Consider the following 24726-nt stretch of genomic DNA (forward strand, 5'->3'; position numbering starts at 1 on the left):
TTAAGCGCTACACCAGACTGACTGACTACTGCCCAAGAAAAATTGTTCTGTTTCTTAAGGTTTGCATTTCTGATTAGGAGTAAACCTCACTAACCGTTTTAGAACTGTCTTTCAAGCAGACACAACAGGACTAAACGATAAGGCATATTCTTGTTTTCCCTTCCAGGGGTCAGAACGAGGGGCTAGCAGGACACGGAGAGGCAAGCAGGAGAACAGAACATGCTAAGAAGGTCCTTTCTCCCACCTTTACATTCAGAGATTGTGGCCTCCGAGAATGCATAAAATGAGTTAATTGACCAGACATTGCCCACTTTTAAATATCAAGCTAGTAGATGAATGTACAGTTCTGCCTAGTCAGAATATGGCATAGGTTTCGTTTCATTCTGAGAACAATTCGCCCTAAAACTTCTGTTGTTAAGCGAGACAATTGTTAAGTGAGTTCTGCCACATTTTACCTTTCTTGCCACAGTTGTTAAGTGAACCACTGCGGTTGTTAAATTAGTAACATGGTTGCTGAATGAATCTGGCTTCCCCATTGACTTTGCTTGTTAGAAGGTCTCTGGGACACTGCAACCGTCATAATTGTCAGTTGCCAAGCACCTGAATTTTGATCACGTGACCACGGGGATGCTACCACAGTCATGTGAAAAACGTTCATAAGTCATTTTTTTGTGTTGTTGTAACTTTGAATGGTCACTAAATAAACTATTATAAATTGAGGAGCATATTAAAAAGCAGAGACGTCACCCTGCCAACAAAAGTGCGTATAGTCAAGACATGTTTTTCCCGGTTGCAATGTATGGCTGTGAAAGTTGGACCATAAGAAAGGCTGAGTGCAAAAGAATTGAGGCGTTTGAACTATGGTCTGGAGAAGACTCCTGCGAGTCCCCTGGACTGCAAGGCGATCAAAGCGGTCAGTCCTGGAGGAGATCAACCCCGACTGCTCTTTAGAAGGCCAGATCCTGAAGTTGAAACTCAAGTACTTTGGCCACCTAATGAGAAGGAAGGACTCACTGGAGAAGGGCCTAATGCTGGGAAAGATGGAGGGCAAGAGAAGAAGGGGACGACAGAGAATGAGATGGCTGGATGAGTCACTGAAGCAATAAGCATGAGCTTAAATGGACTCTAGAAGATGGTAGAGGACAGGAAGGCCTGGAAGAACGTTGGCCATGGGGCTGCGATGGGTTGGACACAACTTTGCAACTGACAACAAAGTCCTTGATTTGTGACTGGCTGCTTAGTGATCATTCAAAGTTACCATGGACCTCTCCAGGATTACTTATGATCCATATCTGAAATTCCAATCCACCTCAGTCAGCTGATCACATTTGGGGCATTCAGGAAACAGTTCCTATTTATGACTGTAGCACCCACATGACTGCGATTTACGTTTTTTGCCGGAAACTGGGGTTTATTCCCAGTTTCCAGGAAAAACCACCTGTTTTTGTAGAAAATGGGTTCACTTAACAGCCACAATAAAAAAAAGGTCGTAAAATCAGGAAACAGTCACATGGTAATCTGCTTAACAACTGGAATTAGATGGGACCATAATTCCAGGCTCAAATACAGTCGTAAGTTGAGGACGACCTGTAGTCCAATTGGCCAAGAATATCAGAATAGGAAATTAATTCTCTGAGGTTCCAGATCCAAAGTGCATCGTGAAAACTTACCAATGTGATTCTGGGATATCCTCCAGCACTATTTGAAGCACACTATGGTATTTCTTTAGCTGTAACAGGGAGAAAATAGTGGATAGTTTATACACAAGAACTTTCAAATATACATACATACATACATACATACATACATACATACATACATTTGTTTGTTTTCTGAGGTTTTCAAAGGTAATGAGGTAATCAAAGACCTACATATATATGTATATATATATATATATATATCTATCTATCTATCTATCTATCTATCTATCTATCTATCTATCTATCTATCTATCTATCTATCTATCTATCTTACTTTAAGGGCATTCATCAGAGACAGAGCAGTAAATATTTATCAAGGTTGAACCAGTATATCTTTGAAGTTGGGATTTAAGACTGGGGATAAATCCACACAATCCTTAATTCTAAGCACTTGTTCACGTGTCTTGCTAGTATCTATGACTTCCCACAACTAAGGCAGTCCAAACTGCTTTGGAGGTGGAAGTGTATTTCCTTTCATGATTCTCTCACAATATTGGAGGACATGCTCTGCACCAGAAATCTTGTGACTCCAATTGTTTCTGTTCTATCCTCCTTTAATCTGCTCCCTTTGTCCACCCCTGTGGCTGGTTCTGCCTGCAAAGGAAACAGGACCTCCAGCAACTACAGATTTGTTTGTTTTTTCCTTTTTCAAAATGGGTCAAGTAAAGTGCTGGATCTGGAGAGTGGGAAGCTTTAAAAATGAACAGCCACGCCAGGTTTAACTGGAAGTGTTATCGAAAAGAACCTGACTCTTGCAAAGAGTTCCTTCTGCAAAAGTTATCAACAGATTAACGGATTAAACCTTCTAACAGAATGAATGAAAAACAAGCATGAGGAAAGAGGGTGTGGAAACTGTTTGGGACAGAATGATGGGTTAGAGTTCCTCTGTATATATGTGCATATGTTTGGCATATGCACATAGTTTGAATTACATAGTTTTGCAAATTATTATTATTTGCAAAAAAAACGTTGATGCAGGGTCTTTTAAAAAGGCCTGGTAGGAAATCATACCTCCTGTGGACAAAAACAGAGGGTGAACGGGTGGTCGGAATGGGCTTGCAGAGTCCCAGAATTAGGAACGATGGAGAAAGCGGTGTCTGTGTCCAGGTTGTACTTTATCTTTGCAATGTTTATTTTTCCTTCCAGGGTTAGTGACTGCAGGTTGGGCTTCACTATTTGCCAGAAGAAGGGAAGTTCTACGTGGCTGTACAAAGACAATAAGAAATCAATTCATTGACAGCTGTCCTTTCCTTGAAAGCGTCCAAGGTAAGAAATGGAATAAAACTCTTAAGGTAAATATTTGATAAAGGAGAATATTTGTAGCTGAGGGGTGAAATGAGAGATCCTTCGTGCTCTCTCAGCTTGGCTGTTTTCTTTGTAGACTCGGTAGTCAGTGAAGCATCCAAACAGGGTAAATGAAAAAGAATGGCTAGTCTGAATTTCCCAGCCATCTTGGATTCAGCACCACCTTTGTAAATAGGAAAGAGGATCTGCTTTATTCAAAACTATAAACTCCTCTGAATGAAAGAGATGTATAAAATCCCCAGGCAAGGAGTTTCTGCCTAAAAGTAAGCTACTTTGGACCATGTATTTGATCAGGGGTCTTCAAACCTGGGCCTTTATGACTTGTGGACTTCAACTCCCAGAATTCCTCAGCCAGCGTGCCTCAGGTACTTGGCAACTGACACATATTTATGACCATTGCAGTGTCCCCTTTTGTGACCTTCTGACAAGCAAAGTCAATGGGGAAGCCAGATTCACTTAACAACCACATTACTAACTTCAGCCATGTCACTAACTTAACAACTGCAGTGATTCACTTAACAATTGTGACAAGAAATATCATAAATGGGGCAAAATTCACTTAACAACTGTCTCACTTAGTAACAGAAATGTTGGGCTCAATTGTGGTTGTAAGCCAAGGACTACCTATACTCTCCCTCACGCACATGGCTTGTATCCTCTTTAGGGTAATTTAATCAAAAGAAGTAACTCTCACACACATAAGAAAACATTGGCTTCTGATTATTTTTCAAACAATGTACAATTATGTAGTTGATTTTCATTTTAGTGTACACATTTTGTTTTTGTTTTTCATTAATTTTATTCTGGACAGCCACCCAGAGCCTTGCAACTGCAGTGAGTTGCAATGTAATTAATCATTAAAATAAATCAATAAATCAGTGACAATTGCCAGCAAAGGCCTTCCCAACACACCCTAATCAATCAGCATAGGAGACTAGAGTCTTAAAGCAGTGATCCCATGTCTAGATAGAGCCATCAGCTGAATCATTATGGGATGGTTCCCATGGACCCTTTTGTTCCTCTATCTCTTTGTCCCATGGAAATCTGGACTTTGTCAAACTTAATCAGCTGGGCCATACTGGGTCTATCAGAGGGCAGACAGGATGTTTTCTATTTTCTTTAGAAATCAAGCCACAGAGTCTGTACTTAACCTCACCCTGATATGCCATAATCAGGGTTTCTTTGTGCTTTCTGTGTTCTTTGGTTATGGACCACTCTCATATCCTCTCTGACAAGCAAAACTGCTCAACTGCAATGGAGAAATTTGGTCTAAGATATTCAAGGGGCTCCACATTGGCCCCTGTTCACACAACACTGTGACCTAAGTCACTAGAAAAACGACTCCCTTATGAGAATATCAAAAAGAAGCCAATATATCCAGTCCATTAATTCTCAAGAGATTAAATGGAGCGAAAACGAGATCCAGTCATACATTGGAGTGAACTAACTCCATCCATGCAGCTGTCATATAGGGATATATAAATCGAGATGATTAAACCCTTTTACCTATTTAAGCCTTCAAGAAGAAGAGTTTGAGAAACTGGAAAGCAAGACCTTCTATTATCTTATTCCCCCAGGGTGAGTCCTTCCTATCCTTCCATAAGACCGTGAAGACCAGGCTCTGCACTTGACCTGGGGACCCAAAGAGGGAAGTGCCACACTAGAGGTGGCTGTCACATTGACAGCAAAAGCCACCTCCCTCCTTTGTATTCCTTGCTTTCTCCTGCCCATCTTTTGATGTCATTTTGTCCTTGTTTATTGTTTCATAATTTCGCTACTGTTATGTTTACATTTCATTTCTGGTTTTACTGTTATAAGCCGCCTAGAGTAGCCCCATGACGAGATAGGCAACAAAATAAATTTAACAAATGAATCTAGCCTAATGCCTTATCCACTACACCAGGGGTAGGCCACCTTGGCTCTTTTAGGACTCGTGGACTTCAACTCCCAGAATTCCTGAGCCAGCCATGCTGAGGGGAAAGGGAGAGGTTTCCAAGCTGAGCCAGGCTGGCTCAGGAATTCTGGGAGTTGAAGTCCATAAGTCATAAAGCGGCCTAGGCCTAGTCCAGAGGTAGGCCACCTTGGCTCTTTTATGACTCGTGGACTTCAATTCCCAGAATTCCTGAGCCAGCCATGCTGAGGGGAAAGGGAAAGGTTTCCAAGCTGAGCCATGCTGGCTCAGGAATTCTGGGGGTTGAAGTCCACAAGTCATAAAAGAGCCAAGGTGGCCTACCCCTGCACTACACCACTGGTTCTCAGTGTGGATCAGTGTGATTTATTGGAAGATAGCCATGATTTAAATCTCACTCATTTCAACTGTGGAGATAAATGCACAGTTCTGTTCTCCACATCCTGTTCCTGCACTACAGTATGAGCATCATACATACGTTTTATTTCTCAGAATCAGTGTTTTCTCTGCCATGGAATGGGGATTCAGTGGCTCAAAACGTACAAGATGCTGTGAGGTCATGTCTATCAGCTCGCCGGGCTGAGGGATGCTCTCTCCACCAGAAACAGACAAAAGTTCCAAAGCTATCAGCTCTCCGAGTCCTGGGAACGAACGGAATACAAGTGTCTTTTTTTTTTTTTAATGTTTCAGCAAAGATATAGAACTGAGATAATTAGCTCATCATGCAATTTATTATAATATCTTGGGAGCTCAGAGGGGCCAAAAAAGCTATCATGCCCAACTATCAGCGGGAGAGTTCCTCACTGCAGGATTTCTGATTAAATTATTCCTACAGAGGGTGGGCTCATTTCTGCTTAAATACATCCCACCAGTAGGAGGCGCACCCCCTCACCAGGTCACTGGTCTCACTCTCAGGCTGCAGTTACCATCAGGAAGCTTTCTTTAACATTCACCTATATCAGTGGTTCTCAACCTGTGGGTTGGGACCCCATTTGGGACATCACGGGGGTCGCCAAACAAGGCTGTCCGCCATTTTTTTCCCCTTTTCTTTGACCACGCCCCTGGCACCCGGTGATGTATAAGTGGTTGGGGGTCACCACAACATGGGGAACTGTATTATGGGGTCATGGCATTAGAAAGGTTGAGAACCACTGATCTATATATCAAGTTCTCATGTATTGGCCCATCCATCCATCCATCCATCCATCCATCCATCCATCCATCCATCCATCCATCCATCTGATTTTTATCATGCCTTTATTATTTTTATAAATAACTCATGATGGCAAACATATAACCCTCCTCCTCCTATTTTTCCCCAACAACAATCTTCTGAGGTGGGTTGGGCTGAGAGAGATGGACTACAGCAGTGGTTCTCAACCTTTTTAATGCCGCGACCCCCAACTGGTCGTAAGTCGAGGACTACTCAACCGGTCGTAAGTTGAGGACTACTCAACTGGTGCAGCACCGTTTGCAGAATGGGACTTTTGGCGGGCTCAGCAGGGCAGAGACAGCCTGGACAATTCCTATTGGCTTTTGAAAGCCAATAGAATTAGACTCTATTCAAGAGAGTCTATTCTATTGGCTTTCAAAAGCCAATAGAATAAAAGGGAGTAGCACAACTAAGGAAAAGGGGGAAAAATGGTGGACTGGGTTGTTTGGCGACCCCCGTGAAATGGTCGTTCGACCCCAAATGGGGTCCCGACCCACAGGTTGAGAACCACTGGACTACAGTCACCCAGCTGGCTTTCATGCCTAAGACAAGACCACAACTCCCCATCACCTAACAACTGGCCCAAAATCAGGTTATAAAATCAGGCACAATTCTCTTAATAACTGCCTTCTTTAGCGAAGGAAACTCTGCTCTCAGTTGTGGGCGTAATTCAAGGACAGCTTGTACATTATTGTGGCTCTCTAATGCTACAGTTAAAGAATGAAATCGCTGAGAATCTACTCAGCTCGGCTTGTAGCTTTGTTCATTTGCATCTGGAGGATTGCCACTGCAGACATGATGCTGCCACAGTTAAAAGGATCTTATAATTAGAGCCGTGGTGGCGCAGTGGTTAGAATGAGGTATTGCAGGCTGACTCTGCTGACTGCCAGGAGTTTGATCCTGACCAGCCTTCCTATTTTCCGAGGTCAGTAAAATGAGGAGCTAGATTGTTGGGGGCAATATGCTGATTCTGCAAACCGCTTAGAGAGGGCTGTAAAGCACTGTGAAGTCTGAGTACTACTGCTAATACTTACGCCCAACCTCTAGCAAAAACACCAGGTAGAGATGATAGTGGCAAACCTGTGACGGTAATCTCGTGGATATGGCAGTTGTCACAAACGATGATGTAGGCCACTGTTAGGATTTCTGCAGAAGTGGGCATGAACACCACCTGAAAGTGAACATTTCTGCATCATCAAAACACCAGCAGCCATAAGATTTTTTTTTTTTAAAGAGGTAAGAAACTAAAACTGGTAAATGTCATCATGAATTCCCCCCAGGATGTAGTGTGGCAATTCTCTGAGAATCCCAGTTAGTGATCTGTAGTTCCCACAGCGTTCTAACCCTTAGTCTATAGCAGTGGTTCTCAACCTGTGGGTCGGGACCCCATTTGGGGTCGAACGGCCATTTCACGGGGGTCGCCAAACAATGCAGTCCACAGCCTTTTCCTTAGCTGTGCTCCTCCCTTTTATTCTATTGGCTTTTGAAAGCCAATAGAATAGACTCTCTTGAATAGAGTCTCATTCTATTGGCTTTCAAAAGCCAATAGGAATTGTCCAGGCTGTCTCTGCCTTGCTGAGCCCGCCAAAAGCCCCATTCTGCAAACGGTGCTGCACCAGTTGAGTAGTCCTTGACTTATGACTGATTGAGTAGTCCTCGACTTACGACCAGTTGGGGGGTTGCAGCATTAAAAAGGTTGAGAACCACTGGTCTATAGCAATTTAAAAAAAATAAAATAAACATATTTTGCTGCAAAACTTTCCTTACTACAGGTAGTCTTCAACCTATGACCACAATTTATGTTGCTAAGTGAGAAATTTGTTCACTGAGTTTTGCCCCATTTTACGGTCTTTCTTTCCACAGTTGTTAAGTGAATTACTGCAGCTGTGAAGTTAATAACACAATTGATAAGTGAATGTCGCTTCCCCAATGGCTTTGCTTGTCAGAAGGTCGCAAAAGGGGATCACGTGACCCTGGAACACTGCAACTGTCATAAATATGAATCAGTTACCAAGCGTCCAAATTTTGATCATGTGACCACGAGGATGCTGCAACGATCGTAAGTGTGAAAAAATGGTCATAACTCACTTTTTTCAGTACCATTATAACTTTGAACAGTTATTAAGTGAACTAGTGTAAATCAAGGACTATCTCTAATATTCCTCCTTTCAAAATTTAATGCCAGAACTTACATTTCCAGGTTATCAATCTAATGCTTTAGAGCTGGCTATCAAGGAGATTTTATACAGATAGTCTCCAGTTAAGTTCAGTAATTGGGACCAGCAAAACTGGTCATTGTCATAAGGGCAAGGTCATGTGACCATGCCAACTTAACAATAGCAGTTCCAGCACTCCCACTGGCGGGTTAAGTGAAACCTGCTTAGTCAGGTGACATCACATGATTGACATTCTTGATCACCTGCCAGCTTTACCACTGATTTTGCTTGTCAGAAGCTGACAATGAAGGTTGCAAATTGGTGATCACATAACAAATGGGACACTGTGACTGTTGCAATTGCAAGCCTGTCAACCAAGCACCAAAACTGCAATCCTATAATCACAACAACTGCCACAACTTTGAAGACCGGTCATTAAGTCTCTTTGTTCAGTGCTGTAATAACATCAAATGATTGCTGAATGAATGACTTTTAACCGACTGCTTGTATTTCCTCCTTCCTCTTTACCCCATTTAGTCCAGAAACTTTAAGCCATTTTCTTCCTCCTAGTAAGCTTCTATATTATAAAAAAGTCAGAAATAAGTGTAGCAAAACTATTTCTGGTATGGAAAAGAAGAAGGGGGAAATTTTTCTTCTCTCTTTTATTTTATTCATCAGGTTTGCTTATCGTCAGTAAATAAAAATATCATACCTGAAAGATCTGACAAAATTGTGGTACTGCGAAACTTTTCTTATCTTTCAGTGTGGAAACAAATTGTGAACAAAGCACACTCGCTATAACTCACTATAAAGTTTGGTCAAGTGGTTATCCTTCCCACTATTTACTTTTGAATTTTCTTTGTATCGTATACTATAAACCAGGGGTAGGCTACCTTGGCTCTTTTATGACTGATGGACTTCAACTCCCAGAATTCCTGAGCCAGCCATGCTGAGGGGAAAGGGCGAGGTTTCCAAGCTGAGCCATGCTGGCTCAGGAATTCTGGGAGTTGAAGTCCACCATCATAAAAGAGCCAAGGTGGCCTACCCTTGGTCTAAGCTTAGGCCGCTTCAACTCGTGGACTTCAACTCCCAGAATTCCTGAGCCAGCACAGCTCAGCTTGGAAACCTCTCCCTTTCCCCTCAGCATGGCTGGCTCAGGAATTCTGGGAGTTGAAGTCCACGAGTCATAAAAGAGCCAAGGTGGCCTACCCCTGAGTTACTAGGAAGATGAGGGGACTTCAACTCCCAGAATTCCTCTACCAGCATGGCACCCTATATCAGGAATAGGCAATTTTGGCTCTTTTATGACTGGTGGACTTCAACTCCCAGAATTCCCGAGTCAGCTTGGAAACCTCTCCCTTTCCCCTCAACATGACTGGCTCAGGAATTCTGGGAGTTGAAGTCCACGAGTCATAAAAGAGCCAAGGTGGCCTACCCCTGCTATAAACTTATAAAAAATTTGGAATCAGAAGGAGCCAGGCTAGAAAGCAGACCAAGTGTTCTAGTCCCACTTTGAAAACCACTTTGGGTGGCTTTGGGCTGTTCGCCAGGAGACTCTGAATTCTAGTCCTGCTTTAGACGTGAAAACTGGCCGGGTGACTTTGGGGCAATCCTTCTCTCTCTCAGTCCCGCTTACAAGTTGTTGCGGCGTAAATAGGAGGAAGAAGGTAGGTTGGATACGTTCACCGCCTTGAGTTATTGGTAAAAATAATAAAGGCGAAATATAAATAATTAAATAAAAAATAACCACAGTGCATGGTACAATTCTACATAAATCCCCCTGGGACTTGGAAAGTAACCAATCCTAATATAAATTCCCTAGTCAAACAAAGAGGGCATCAGCTACATCCTGCTTTAGAACAAGCAAAGTGGAAATAAAATGAAAATGGCATTTTTAAGTGTGCAAGGTAGGCTGGAAGCCTGAGCGATATCACCAGGAACTGACCTCAATTGGGATAGACTGACCCGGATTAAGTTCAAAGACAGCTGGACAAATCCCAAATGAATGTTGCTTCACGTAACCCAGAGTGGCGACAGACTTCAAATAAAGAGAAGAAGAAAAAAAAATGAATCGGTTTACGAGTTGATTCACATGACCAGTTTGCCCCAGGAGAAGTACAGAACCCTGACTATGTTTCAAACGGAGGAATTCTTCCTACTATTCAACCCAAGCAGCTTCCACTCATCTGTCTCTGCTATTCCTCAAAAAATGGCTTTTGGGACTTGTGCTAGCTGAGGCAACTTTTATTTTAGGCTAGCCCAGTGATGGCGAACCTTTTAGAGACCGAGTGCCCAAACTGCAACCCAAAACCCTCTTATGCATCATCAGTGCCGGGTGGGTGTGGCCCATTGGGTGGGTGTGGCCCATTGGGTGGGTGTGGCCCATTGAGTGGGTGTGGCCCATTGGGTGGGTGTGGCCCATTGGGTGGGCGTGGCTGTGGTGGTAATGGCAGACTGGGTCGGACTAAAAAGTTCAATCAATCAATTCCAACTTTGCGAGATCTTTTTTTTTCCCCACGAGAAGTTGAAATTGATTGATCGACTGAACCTTTTTTTGTTGTTGTTTGCACCCGGCGGCAGAGGCCTAAAGCAAAAAGGTTTTATAAAACCCAGCTGAAGGCCTAGGACTGGGGTGACCACACGCGTACCCACAGAGAGGGCTCTGCGTGCCACCTGTGGCACGCGTGACAAAGGTTCGCCACCATGGGGCTAGCTTATACTTCCCAATTTGCTCCTATGCATTGCCACACAATATCCCCTCCCTTTTGGTCACTAGTTCCTGCTTTTCACAACCCTCATTTTTAAAATAAGAACACAGAACTTCAATAGGACTGGAAAAGACCTTGGAGGTCTCCTAGTCCAACCCCCCCCCCCGCTCAAGGCAGGAGACCTTACAATATCCCTGTCAAGTGGCTGTCCAATCTCTTCTTAAAAACAGTGATGGAGCAGCCACAACTTTGGGAGTTTAGCTGTTGCACTGATGAATTGTTCTCAGTGTCAGAAAATTTCTCCTTACTGGTCGGCTGCTTCTCTCTTTAACAAGCTTCCGCCCAATGCTTCTCGTCCTGCCATCGGGGGCTTTGGAGAATAGCTTGGCCCCCTCTTCTCTGTAACAGCCCCTCAAATATTGCGACACTGTTATTGTGTCCCCCTCTCCCCCAGTCTTTCTCTTTGATAGGCTAGGCCAGTGATGGCGAACCTTTTAGAGACCGAGTGCCCAAACCGCAACCCAAAACCAACTTATTTATCACAAAGTGCCAGGGCCGCATCAGCATTGTGGTGCCCTCGGGGGGGGGGGGGGCAGGGAGGTGCCTCTGAGTGCTGCCTCTGGCATGCAAAAACCAGGGGTGCAAAGATGGCCACCGCCACACCGCGGGGTACAGATACAAGGCGCTGCACCACACAAAAACAGGGCAGGGCTAGTGAGTATTACACAGACACTAGTCCCGTGTGCACATGCACGCATGTAAAAAGCTTCCCCCTCCTTTCCAGTCCACCAATCAACAATGGTTGGTGACCTCTGCTCTACCACTTCTACTCAAGCTTGCCAGTCGACCCCTTCGCCTCCTTTGTGCTGGGCGGGCTCCTGCTCTGGATGGCTGTGGCGGCCTGATGGACCTGCTGTTGGCGGCGGTGGCGCACGTGCCAACAGAGAGGGCTCCGAGTGCCGCCTCTGGCACGTGTGCCATAGGTTCGCCACCACTGGGCTAGGCAAACCTAGCTCCCTCAATTGTTCATCCTACAATTTAGCCACGGGCACCATCATCTTTATTGTTCTTCTCTGCACATGAGTTCACAGAGAAGCAGAGGAAAGATGGACCCATCCTGCCTCGTGCACTTTTTTTTTTTTAACTAAGGGAAATTGGTAAACGTTCTGCACTTTCCCCATCTCCAGGATGTAGAACTGCCAGATGGTGTTCCCTTTCTTTCTTTTTTTTTACTGGAACAGGAAGCTAACGAATCCAGGGAATCCACCAGCCAAAGGATGAACACCTGGCTACCACAGTGGGCAAAGCGGAAGAAGGTGTGGGTCTTCAGAAAGAGATTTCCTCAAGCCGAGGACTGTAATATCCACAACCATATTCTTTCCGGTCCCTCAGGAACCCAGAATGCCAACGTATGTGGCCCCTGGTTGCCAGAAGTCGTCCCCTTTTGATTCCGGTTCAACAGGGCTGGCGTGGAAAGGAAAGTGCACCCAGTTCTGTAACACTTACCCGAAAGTTAGGGGGTGGCCACATGTCCTTCGCCATGATGCAAAACTTTCCGATACTGAGCCCTTCATTTTTGCACTCAAACTTTACAAATTTTACTCCACCCACCAGGCAGGCCCCACATTCCAGGACGTGTGGCACTGAAAGAAAGGCAGATGAAAAGGAGCCAATGTAAACAGGGGTGAGAAACACACTTGGATTATTTAAATTCGAAAGCGCTGAATAAATCTGGAAGAGCAGCTTCCAGAGGACACAGGAGACTAGGAAGGGCAAGGAGGAAACGATTCTGCAGGTTTCTATTCTCAAGCGAGGAGTCCTTGCGCTCTCTGATCTTGCTTGCTTGCTTGCAGAAGTTTCATTCCCCAAACTGGATGTTACCTAGTTGGGGGTAAAGAAATGTCTGCAGGAAAACCACCAACCTCAGAGAGCAACGAGGACACACACACACACCATTTCAATCCTGAGCTACAAATATTCTCCTTTATTGATATTCTCAAGTTTCTAGCTATGAGACTAGTCCAGGGGTAGGCAACCTTGGCTCTTTTATGACTCACGGACTTCAACTCCCAGAATTCCTGAGCCAGCCATGCTGAGGGGAAAGAGAAAGTTTCCAAGCTGAGTCATGCTGGCTCAGGAATTCTGGGAGTTGAAGTCCATAAGTCATAAAGCGGCCTAGGCCTAGGCCAGAAGTAGGCCACCTTGGCTCTTTTATGACTAGTAGACTTCAACTCCCAGAATTCCTGAGCCAGCATGACTCAGCTTGGAAACCTCTCCCTTTCCCCTCAGCATGGCTGGCTCAGGAATTCTGGAGTTGAAGTCCACGAGTCATAAAAGAGCCAAGGTGGCCTACCCTGGACTAGGCTAAAGCTGCCATATTTAAAGATGAAGCAGGCACAGATATTTAAAAATGGCTGGTCACCGATGCTGGACCTTTGCCAAATCTCATACATTAAAAGCTTTGATGACATCACTACAGGTAGTCCTTGACTTACAACCATTCGTTTGGTGACCATTCAAAGCTACGACGGTGCTCAAAAAAACCTGGCTTATGACTATTTTCCACACTTACGGCCATAGCAGCACCCTCACGGTCACAAGATCAAAATTGAGACGCTTGGCAAGTGACTCCTACTTACGACGGTGGTGGTGTCCCAGGAGCATGGCCCAGGGTCATGTGATCCCGTTTTTCAGCCTTCTGAGAAGCAAAGTCAACGGGGAAGGCACTTAAGTACCAGGTCACTGACTTAGCAACTGCAGAGATTCATTTAACAACTGTGGGAAGAAAGGCCACAGAATGGTGCAAAGCTCACTGAACAACTTGTCTTGTTCAGCGATGGAAGCGTTGGGCTCAGCTGCGCTGACTGCTCCTTATTAGGGTGGGGAAGCATTTTGCTAATAAGTTGGAAGGCAAAGCACTAAAAGAGAAACTCCCCGCAAGGGTGATTGTAACACAGTCAGCTCACGTGTTAAAATGGGGGGTGGTCTTCTGCCTTGCAAAGGGACCAGGAGTGGATAGGCTGCCTGAGATTCCACCAGTAAATAATCATCATAATCTGCAAGATATTCAGGAATGAACTGGATGATGTAGAAGCAGCTCATCCCGGGAGCGACAAGACCACCTTCACCTGGGAATTTCCCTGAAAAGAAAGGACTTTTATTAGAAAACTTCTGATTCTATATGTTGCTTGTGCTGGTCACATAACACCACAATGGTGGGAACTCTTTAAATACTATACGGATAGTCCCTGGCTTACAACCATTCATTTGACAACAGTCTGATGTCACAACGGCACTGAAAAAAGTGACAATTTTCACACTGATGACCATTTGCAGCATCCCTGTGGTCACATGATCAGAATTCTGACACTTGGCAACTAGCATTGATTTATGACAGTTACATTCTCCTGGAGTCATGTGATTATGATTTGTAAGCTTCCCAGCTGGTTCCAGTGAGCAAAGTCAACAAAGGAAGCCAGATTCACTTAATAAGCACATAATTCAATTAGCAACTGTGGCAAAAAAAAGTTGATAAAATGGGACAAAACTCACTTAACAACTGCTTTGCTTAGCAATGGAAATTCTGTTCTCAGTTTTGGTTGTAAGTTGAGGGCTGCCTGTATATGTATCTAATCGTGTAAGTATTCGTAAGACAGACTAAAAACACAAACGCAGTAAAAGTCAGACCATGTTGGAGAACATAATCGTAAAAAGGGGGTTTGCAAAATCATGATTTGTAACCCTGTTTCATAAAATCATATGAAAGAAAGTTATGAATCACTCAACCCTAACCCCACACTCAGGAGTGGCTGAAAAAGCCAGATCTTCACGGCTTTTATGAAGGCCAACATGATCTGTCACAATTATTATAGTACCCTGAAGATTTTGCCTTGATATTATGATAAAATAATCTAATCTGATTTGATTTTGATTTAGCCCAGTGACTGAAACCAGCCAATTATGGTTTATTTAATAAGCCGTGCTTAAAAATGGCTTAGGAGCATGTGTGAACCAGGTAGATGTGTAAGGCACAACAGCTCTCTTCCATGGTGTAAAGTATTTTAGAACTGGCCTTGGGGAAAGCATGACGGAGCTGTTAAGGAGCAACTTGGAGAAGTGATTCCACAGCCCCAAGATAGAAGAAAAGATGAGAAAGAAATTCGCAATAATCCTGCCTTGATCTTGTTTAAAACGAGAGAAACTTGTACAGTCTTTCAAGATTCTCTTCATAAACCCTAGAATAATACAGGTAGTCCTTGCTGTACGACCACAATTGGGCCCAGAAATTTATGTTGCTAAGTGAGAAACCTGTTAAGTGAGTTTTGCCCATTTTATGACTTTTCTTGCCATGTTTGTTAAGTGAATCACTACAGTTGTTAAATTAGTAACATGATTGTTAAGTGAATCTGGCTTCCCCCACTGACTTTGCTTCTTAGAAGGTCGCGAAAGATGATTACGTGATCCCGGCACACTGCAACCGTCATAAATATGAACCAGTTGTCAAGCATCCAAATGTAAATGCTAGAATTGGGTATGTCTAGTTTAACGAAGAGAAGGACAAGGGGGGACATGATAGCAGTGTTCCAATATCTCAGGGGCTGCCATAAAGAAGAGGGAATTAAGCTGTTCTCCAAAGCACCTGAAGGCAGGACAAGAAGCAACGGGTGGAAACTAATCAAGGAGAGAAGCAACCTAGAACTAAGGAGAAACTTCCTGACAGTGAGAACAATTAATCAGTGGAACAGCTTGCCTCCAGAAGCAGTAAATGCTCCAACACTGGAAGTTTTTAAGAAGAGACTGGACAGCCACTTGTCCGAAATGGTGTAGGGTTTCCTGCCCGAGCAGGGGGTTGGACTAGATGACCTCCAAGGTCCCTTCCAACTTTACTACTATTATTATTATTATTATTAAATCACGTGACCACAGGGATGCTGCAATGGCCATAAGTGTGAAAAACGGTCATAAGTCACTTTTTTCAGTGCCATTTAAATGGTTGTAAGTCGAGAACAACCTATAAAGAATCTCTGCAGGGCCCCTGGTGTTCCATATTTCAGGTTTTGCCCATTTTCCAACTTCTGCAGGATAACAAAGAGGAGTAAAATGCACCCTGGAAAAAGAGAGGGAAATATCTCTTTGGAAAGAATGCAAATTGACTCTCAAACTCACACTGAGGTTTATCTTAATGACAAACAAATGTTTATAGGAACAAAAAATTCCCCTGTCCCTTAAATAAGTTGAGTTTGACTTGGGAGGACATCACAAGTGAATCTATATTGTTTTCCCAGCAGCTGTAAATATGGCACCGGATTCTTCTGTTGGTTTTTTTAACTGACTATAGACAGCCAACTTGAAACCATTCAAAGTTACAACGTACCTGAAGGATTGTTTGCCTACTATAGAAGAATGGACGCTTAAAGTGTCAAATTTAGCAGAAATGGCTAAGATTTCTGCTTTTTTGAAGGATCATTCACAAGAAAGATACATTTTGGTTTGGAGAAGATGGATAGATTATATTCAGAATAAATATGGGACTAAAAAGTTCCTTTGCTTTATGAGTAAATTTTAGAGTATTATTATTATTAATAGTTTATTATAATGGAATTTTTATTAGTTTTATTATTATTTTTATTAGTATTGTTTAACAATTTGGATATTGTATTGTTCAAAAATTAGGATATTAACTTGTTTATATTATTACGTTTATTTTTAATTTGTTTATTTTTATGTTAAAGGGGAGTTAAAGCGCATTATGGACTTGGTTATTTACATAGTTGGTTAATGTTAGTTAGAGTATGATTATATTTGTTACCCTGTATTCAGCTCTGGGAAGTGGGGAAGGGAGGGGGGGTTTAGGGTGGGTGGGTTTTAGGGTGTGTATTGTAACTTTTATAAAACTTTTTTTTTTAAAAAAGTTACAACGTACCTGAAAAAGGGGAATTATGACCCAGTTCTGACAGTCACACGGCTGCAAGCTGGGCATTCAGCAACATTGATGTTAGTTTGCAGCATCCTGCAGTCATGTGAGCACATTTTATGGTATTTTTACTCAAAATCAACAGTTCTGGTTTTGGCAAAACTGCACCCATAGTGAACCACTGATTTGCCTAATGATGTAGCATTCATATGATGACTACGAAAAGGCCATAAAACCGAGTCAATCCCATGACTGACCAACTTATGACTGTCAGAACTTATGTTCATAAAGTATGAGCTGCATTTACAGCCGTAACTCAAGGACTATCTGTATTCTGCCATCTTGAGATTCCTTTTCCCATCCATGTTACCTGTTTGGTCTAGTAGTTCAAGGGTAGGCCACCTTGGCTCTTTTATGACTGGTGGACTTCAACTCCCAGAATTCCTGAGCCAGCATGGCTCAGCTTGGAAACCTCTCCCTTTCCCCTCAGCATGGCTGGCTCAGGAATTCTGGGAGTTGAAGTCCACGAGTCATAAAAGAGGCAAGGTTGCCTACCTCTGGCCTAGGCCTAGGCCGCTTTATGACTCGTGGACTTCAACTCCCAGAATTCCTGAGCCAGCATGGCTCAGCTTGGAAACCTCTCCTTTTCCCCTCAGCATGGCTGGCTCAGGAATTCTGGGAGTTGAAGTCCACCAGTCATAAAGGCTGCCTACCCCTGGCCTAGTTGGTTAAGGCACCAGGCTAGAAAGCAGGAGATTGTGAGTTCTAGTGAGGCCTTAGGCATGAAAGCCTACATTAGACCAATCTCTCTCTCCCCCTCCCCCTCCCTCTCCCTCTCTTCTCCCTCTCTCTCAGCCCGACCCACCTCACAGGGTCATTGTTGTGGGGAAAGAAAGAGGAAGAAAATGTGTTGGATATGTTTGCTGCTTTGAGTTATTTGTAACAATAATAAATACATGCAACTTTACAAATAAATAAATAAATAAAATACATTAATTAGCTCTGACTCTGCTTAGCTTTTTCCAAGAATAGTCAGGTGCTGCCACCTGCTGTAGCATCCCTTTGAGGCTGTTTCCATCCTTTGGATGCCATCCAAGGAAGCCAGATTTTGCTGGAAACCAACTGATTTGAAACTGAGATCACAGCATCCGGCAAGAACTCACCCATCACAACCGAGAAGGTAGATGTAGCTGGAGGAATAATTCTGACGCTTTGGGATGTTGAGGTCATGTTCTGTAACTCTATTGTCATCTACAAAGAAAGGAAGGACAGAGCCAGTGCATCTTCCCTGCCCCCCCCCGCCATTTTATGATCCAAAGACTACCTCCCAAAGTATAATGCCAATATTCAGCGCCAAAAAAATTGTTGGTTTTTAAGAACGGGGGGGATGAAGGGGAGGCAAAAATAAGTGGGAACGAATATGTCAAGTGTCTGCAAGCACAGCCAATTAAAAATCCCACAAAATAGTCAGAACATTTTTGGCACTGTTATCACTACCCACATTTTTCACTGCCCTCAAATTTACAAAACATTTAGCAGGACCCATTGATTTCTGAAAAGATTTGACTATGATATTGCACTCTATCTATCCTTGAAGGAAAGAAGAGTTCATATGTTTGATTTATAGGTAGTTCTTGACTTATAGCCATAACTGAGCTTGACAACTGTAGTTATAGGTTGTCACAGCCATAAAGTGGTCACCGATTTTACAACTTTTCTTGTGACAGTTTTTAAGCGAGAGCCACAGTCATTAACCCAACCCATTGTTCGTTATGAGCGGGGTTTTTTGCTAGAAACCAGAAATAAATGCCCGTTTCAGCAAAAACTCAAGATGCAGTAAATGGCCATAAAAGCAGCCACATGACCAGGGGAGTGGCTATCTAAACTTTGCAATCTTAAGTGCCTTTAGGGAGTCCATCCTAACTTGAACTGATTGCTAAGTGACCAGTCATAAGCCGAGGACTCGCTGTATTCAGTTAAAAGTACATGAAGAAGTGGAAGAATGATATTTCAGTCCAGCTGAAAAAAAGCAAATTAACAGGCTATGCAGATATGAGAAATTCTCCTGAGTGACTCTTACCTCATAAACCTGGCCAATTTCATATTCTGTAAAGACCACTGCATGAGGGTTTGAGAGGAAGATGGGTACTGACTGGGAATCGCTGAAATGAAAAAAAAAAAGATGGTTACAAAGATAATAATAATAATAGTAGTAAAGTTGGAAGGGACCTTGGAGGTCATCTAGTCCAACCCCCTGCTCAGGCAGGAAACCCTACACCATTTCGGACAAATGGCTGTCCAGTCTCTTCTTAAAAACTTCCAGTGTTGGAGCATTTACTGCTTCTGGAGGCAGGCTGTTCCACTGATTAATTGTTCTCACTGTCAGGAAGTTTCTCCTTAGTTCTAGGTTGCTTCTCTCCTTGATTAGTTTCCACCCGTTGCTTCTTGTCCTGCCTTCAGGTGCTTTGGAAAATAGCTTAATTCCCTCTTCTTTATGGCAGCCCCTGAGATATTGGAATACTGCTATCATGTCCCCCCTTGTCCTTCTCTTCGTTAAACTAGACATACCTAATTCTAGCAACCGTTCCTTATATGTTTTAGCCTCCAGTCCCCTAATCATCTTTGATGCTCTTCTCTGCACTCTTTCTAGAGTCTCAACATCTTTTTTACATCGTGGTAACCAAAACTGGATGCAGTATTCCAAGTGTGGCCTTACCAAGGCATTGTAGGGTGGCATTAATACTTCACGTGATCTTGATTCCATCCTTCTGTTAATGCAGCCTAGCACTGTGTTGGCCTTTTTGGCAACTGCAGCACACTGTTGGCTCATATTTAGGTGATTGTCTGCTAGGACTCAGAGATCCCTCTCACAGTTACTACTATTGAGCATGGTGCCACTTATGCTATACTGGTCAAGAGCAGGGCTTTTCAATCTTTTCACCCATTGTACCACTTTTAGGATATGGCAACATCTGAGTACCACCAGTCGCCTAGCAAGGTGTCAAAAACTTGATGACCAAAAAGGAAAAAAGTGATAAAGTACAGGTAGTCCTCGACTTACAACAGTTCTCTTAGTGACTGTTCGAAGTTACAATGGCACTGAAAAAAGTGCCCCCCAAGTCACAGCCGTGCAAGACACCTGCCTGCCCACCCGGCGGTACTCTTCCTCCTGTCCGAGGTTTTCATTATTGTCAGCATTTCTGTTGAGAATTGGCAGCGGGGGTGGGGTAGGGGGTGTTTGGTTTTTATTCCCCCAGTCTGTTGGGTGGTTGCAGCAGGTTTTGGTCACTTCACATGACCCTGGGACACTGTGACCGTCATAAATATGAATCAGCTGCCAAACATCTGAATGTAAATCACAAGACCCTGGAGATGCTGCAACATTCCAGCTGATCGGCGCTTCTTCTGGGCTCAGCAGAAGCACCAGGATCAGTGCTGTTTTCCAGCTGATAGGTGCTTCTTCAGGGCTCAGCAGAAGCACCAGGATCAGCGCCGCACTCCACCTGGAGCCTGGCGCTGGTCCTGGTGCTTCCACTGAGCCCTGACAGCCCCAAAGAAGCGCTGATTCTGGCACTTCCGCTGAGCCCTGACAGCCCTGCAGCTCCAGCCATCTCTCGCTCAGGCTTGTGGGTGCTGCTTGTGGGAGCTGCTTGTAGGAGGGTTCAGCTCATTCCCCTCCCCCGTTACCACTTTTCTAGGATGCTCGCGTACCACCTGCCAAGTGCCAATGTACCATAGGTGGTACCCATACCACTGGTTGAAAAGCCCTGGTCAAGAGTATTCTCAGGACCGCTGCACGTTAGCCGGCACTGGTTGGGCGCAATGGGGGCTACTTCATTCCATTGTCCTCAGACCTTGCCTTTGCTCCCCCCCACCTTCTCTTGAAAATGTCTGTAGATATTTAATGTGGAGAAAATGGTTAAGCTGACTGAGTAAAGGTAATCCTCTACTTACAAAAGTTAATTTAGTGGCTGTTCAAAGCTACAATGGCACTGGAAAAAATGACTTATGACTGTTTTTCACACTTGATCCCTGTGGTCACAGGATCAAAATTCAGACACTTGGCAACTGGCTCATATGTATGACGGTTGCAGGGTTCCGGGATCCCGGGATCCACTTTTGTGACCTTCTGGCCAGCAAAGCCATTGGGGAAACCAGATTCACTTAACCGTCGTGCTACTCACTTTAACACCTGCAGTGATTCAACAACTGTGGCGAGAAAGGTCATAAAATGGGGCAAAATTTACTTAACAAGCATCTTGCTTGCAAACAGAAATGGGGGGCTCAATTTTGGCTGTAAACCGAGGACTGCCTGTGAAGTGAATTTCATTATATTGAAATCTCTCACAGTGTTTCTCAACTATGACAACTTTTAAGATTTGTGGGCTTCCGTTCCCAGGATTCCCCAGTCAACACATTGTAAAGTTGTTGGAAGTTGAAAAACACGGCACTCGCAGGGATAGATTTCAGCCTGAGTCCACCCAGTTTCTTCCTGACCCTGTGCCATCAAGTTGCTCCAAAGATGGATGTGTCCTTTTAGCTTTAGCCCAAATGAAAAAAAGATTGTCTTTTGGGGCAGACATAAACCACTTGAGGCCCTCCAGAAACAGGAGGTGGCAACTGCAATATTTCAGTGGCACCCTGGCTAAAGAATACTGGGATTTTTGACGTTTCAAATCTTGAGCCCCGAAAGGCTACGCGACTCCCTTTATGTTCAGCGTCTTGAACCAATTCATTTCTAAAAGCAGAATACAGTATGTGCCAACTGGCAATGCTCCCATAGTTGGGCTTGACAATGAGTTTATATCAGCTGCTCTTTGGAGGCAGGATGTGCCCTACCTTGCTATCAAAAGCAACAACTTTGTGACAAATTTCTTCTTTCCTTTTTCTGCAACAGACAGGCTCTATTCACTGAGCAACATAAAGCTTTTCGCATTCAGGTATAGAGTGCCTTGGAATGTGTGGGAGAGGGAGAAGCATATAAATGTTAAATATCACTGTTGCAGCTAAGTGTCATGGTTCCGACTAACAAAACACTTCAAAGAACTTCCAGGCATTGTTTATCCTAAAAAGTCTTTAATTGTGAAACAAAGTGTCAGCACAGCATGGTGGATGCCAAGATCTGAATTCCTCTCCCCTGAGCACATAATATTCCAGCATATTTACCTCCTCTAATTTGCAGTCATAAATCACGTTCTCCAATCAGTTTGAAGGGCAAAGTTTCCCTTCCTAGCCTCGGTTTCTTATTTTAACTAATCCCCACACACGTTCTTTCTCCTCCCCTCCCAGTATCATCTAATTTAACTCTAAAAATACCACAAAGCTTATACAGAGAGTGGCTGCCTCTTCATATTTTGTCAAAGCAAGAACATCCAATGTTAGCAGTGTTGACACTAAGAAGGCCAGTTGTGTAGGGACAGAGAGCACCATTTGTATATGTATTATTATTTTTTATTTTATAAAGAGCTACCTTTCCATCACAAACTTCCTTCTTCCTCCTATCATCCGCTCCGCCTTCTTTTGAGGCAGAATCAAGGACTTGCCTCCATGGAGCGTATTGGGTGGGAAAAAACGAGGATTTTTCAGGAAATTGTGGCGCTCTTTCAATTTCTGAAGATATAGACGGTCTTTCTCCCGGTCAGCACTGGACATTTCATCCATCCAGACAGGTTTGCCCAAGGCTCTAGCTTTCTTCTACCAGAGATGAAACGAGAAACATGCTTTTAGACAGACTTTTATATAAGATTCACCCTGTATCACCAAAAACTGATCCCACAAACTTTGAGATTTTCAAAACCCTAGAACAGTGGTTCTCAACCTTTTTAATGCCGCAACTTCTAACTCAACCGGTCGTAAGTCGAGGGCTACTCAACTGGTGCAGCACCGTTTGCAGACTGGGACTTTTGGTGGGCTCAGCAGGGCAGAGACAGCCTGGACAATCCCTATTGGCTTTTGAAAGCCAATAGAATTAGACTCTATTCAAGAGAGTCTATTCTATTGGCTTTCAAAAGCCAATAGAATAAAAGGGAGTAGCACAGCTAAGAAAAAGGGGGAAAAAATGGCAGACTGCATTGTTTGGCGACCCCCGTGAAATGGTAGTTTGACCCCAAATGGGGTCCCGACCCACAGGTTGAGAACCACTGCCCTAGAACTAAGTGAGCCATGTAGCTTGCAAGAATCTTATTTAAAACCTCCCAACAGAGAGCTCTCCAGCCCGTTTGGTCCAGCAAAGAGGAGCTCAGCATCTTTCTGAAACGTAAGTTTCATTATCCAATATCCAATTTCTCTTTATTGTGAGACATATTTTGGGGAAACATTTGACCAGAATCTGCTTTTCTGTACCTGAAGCCCCCTTTTTCATGTCCTGCAATTTGGAGCAGTAGAAAACAGGTTTTAAGAGTCTTCGTCAGTTCTGATGGCGGGGGGGGGACGGGGGGGATGGAAGGGTAGGTACTGACAGTTGAGACTGGCTAGTGGGGGAATGGAAGGATGGGTTCTGATAGGATGGGGGCTGGGAATGTATTTCTGAAGAAATACAATTCTTCCATCAAGTATCTACAATACTTTTGTATACTTTTGTAGATAGAAAGTATCTACGATACTTTTTAGATGACTGCAAGGAAGTACAATCCTTCCATTCCCACCCACCCACCCCTGCCCTATCAGAACTTATCCTTCCATCCCCCCGCCATCAGAACCGGTGAAGCTTCTTGGATGAGAAGCGAAACATCTTCTTCTTCCTCAAGAAAAAACAGTCCAGTTACCTTTTGAAGGAAAAAAAAAAGTATCTTTGAGGCAACTATGACCTGGATGACTGAGAATCTCCACAGAATCTACTAGCACAGGGGTAGGCAACCTTGGCTCTCTTATGACTTGTGGACTTCAACTCCCAGAATTCCTGAGCCAGCCATGTTGAGAAGAAAGGGAGAGGTTTCCAAGCTGAGCATGGCTGGCTCAGGAATTCTGGGAGTTGAAGTCCACGAGTCATAAAGGGGCCAGGGTGGTTTACCCCTGTCTCAGTCCAATGTACTTAACAGGTTTGTGGTTTTTTGGAGAAAAATCAAACCTTGTTCTATACTAAGGAATAAGCATATACCAAATAAAAACACTAAAAGCTTTTCACTTGGGCAACCCAATTTTCCCTAAATGATGTCCAGTTCTAAGGATCTCCACGCACCAACCCTAGATCATGTTAGAACGTTGCTAAGAAATGTCATTAAATTGGGCCAGTTAAGGCAGGGGTAGGCCACCTTGGCTCTTTTATGACTCGTGGACTTCAACTCCCAGAATTCCTGAGCCAGCCATGCTGAAGGGAAAAGGAGAAGTTTCCAAGCTGAGCCATGCTGGCTCAGGAATTCTGGGAGTTGAAGTCTACGAATCATAAAGCGGCCTAGGCCTAGACCAGGGGTAGGCCACCTTGGCTCTTTTATGACTCATGTACTTCAACTCCCAGAATTCCTGAGCCAGCCATGCTGAGGGGAAAGGGAGAGGTTTCCAAGCTGACTCAGGAATTCTGGGAGTTGAAGTCCACGAGTCATAAAAGAGCCAAGGTGGCCTACCCCTGGCCTAGCAGATGTGAGCATTGCTCCCACACTTTTGGCTTTTCAGAAGAGACCAAAACTTGGTTTTGCTGGTTCGGCCTGGGGGGGGGGGTTTCTTTCACTGCCGAAGATGGCTGACAGGGTAAAAAAAATAAAATCTCATCCTCTTGCCGTCCCTCTCCTTGGTTCTAGCTTAGGGCACAGAATCCTCGACTTATGACAACAACCGAGCCCAAAATTTATGTTGCTAAATGAGACATCTGTTAAGTGAGCTTTGCCC

General features: G+C 43.8%; 1 protein-coding gene across 6 annotated transcripts in view; it reads right to left on the bottom strand.

Annotated features, from left to right (window-relative positions):
* Window positions 1-24726, bottom strand: part of DLEC1 (DLEC1 cilia and flagella associated protein) — a 101857-nt gene that overhangs the window by 64409 nt on the left and 12722 nt on the right. For all 6 annotated transcript variants that reach the window (XR_005558192.1, XM_039355694.1, XM_039355693.1 and 3 more), the window contains 10 exons: window positions 22376-22599; window positions 18986-19067; window positions 18069-18156; window positions 13958-14131; window positions 12498-12634; window positions 10229-10321; window positions 7208-7298; window positions 5393-5555; window positions 2712-2904; window positions 1671-1729 (listed from right to left, as the gene is read on the bottom strand). Coding sequence is in view for 5 of the 6 variants with exons in the window: in XM_039355694.1 (XP_039211628.1) it covers window positions 1671-1729; window positions 2712-2904; window positions 5393-5555; window positions 7208-7298; window positions 10229-10321; window positions 12498-12634; window positions 13958-14131; window positions 18069-18156; window positions 18986-19067; window positions 22376-22599 (1304 nt within the window). In the remaining variant the exon portion in view is untranslated. The remainder of the gene's footprint in view (window positions 1-1670; window positions 1730-2711; window positions 2905-5392; window positions 5556-7207; window positions 7299-10228; window positions 10322-12497; window positions 12635-13957; window positions 14132-18068; window positions 18157-18985; window positions 19068-22375; window positions 22600-24726) is intronic.

Source organism: Crotalus tigris, unplaced genomic scaffold (assembly GCF_016545835.1).
Source record: "Crotalus tigris isolate CLP2741 ecotype Arizona unplaced genomic scaffold, ASM1654583v1 scf7180000018733.473104, whole genome shotgun sequence".
NCBI classification, from domain to species: Eukaryota; Metazoa; Chordata; class Lepidosauria; order Squamata; family Viperidae; genus Crotalus; species Crotalus tigris.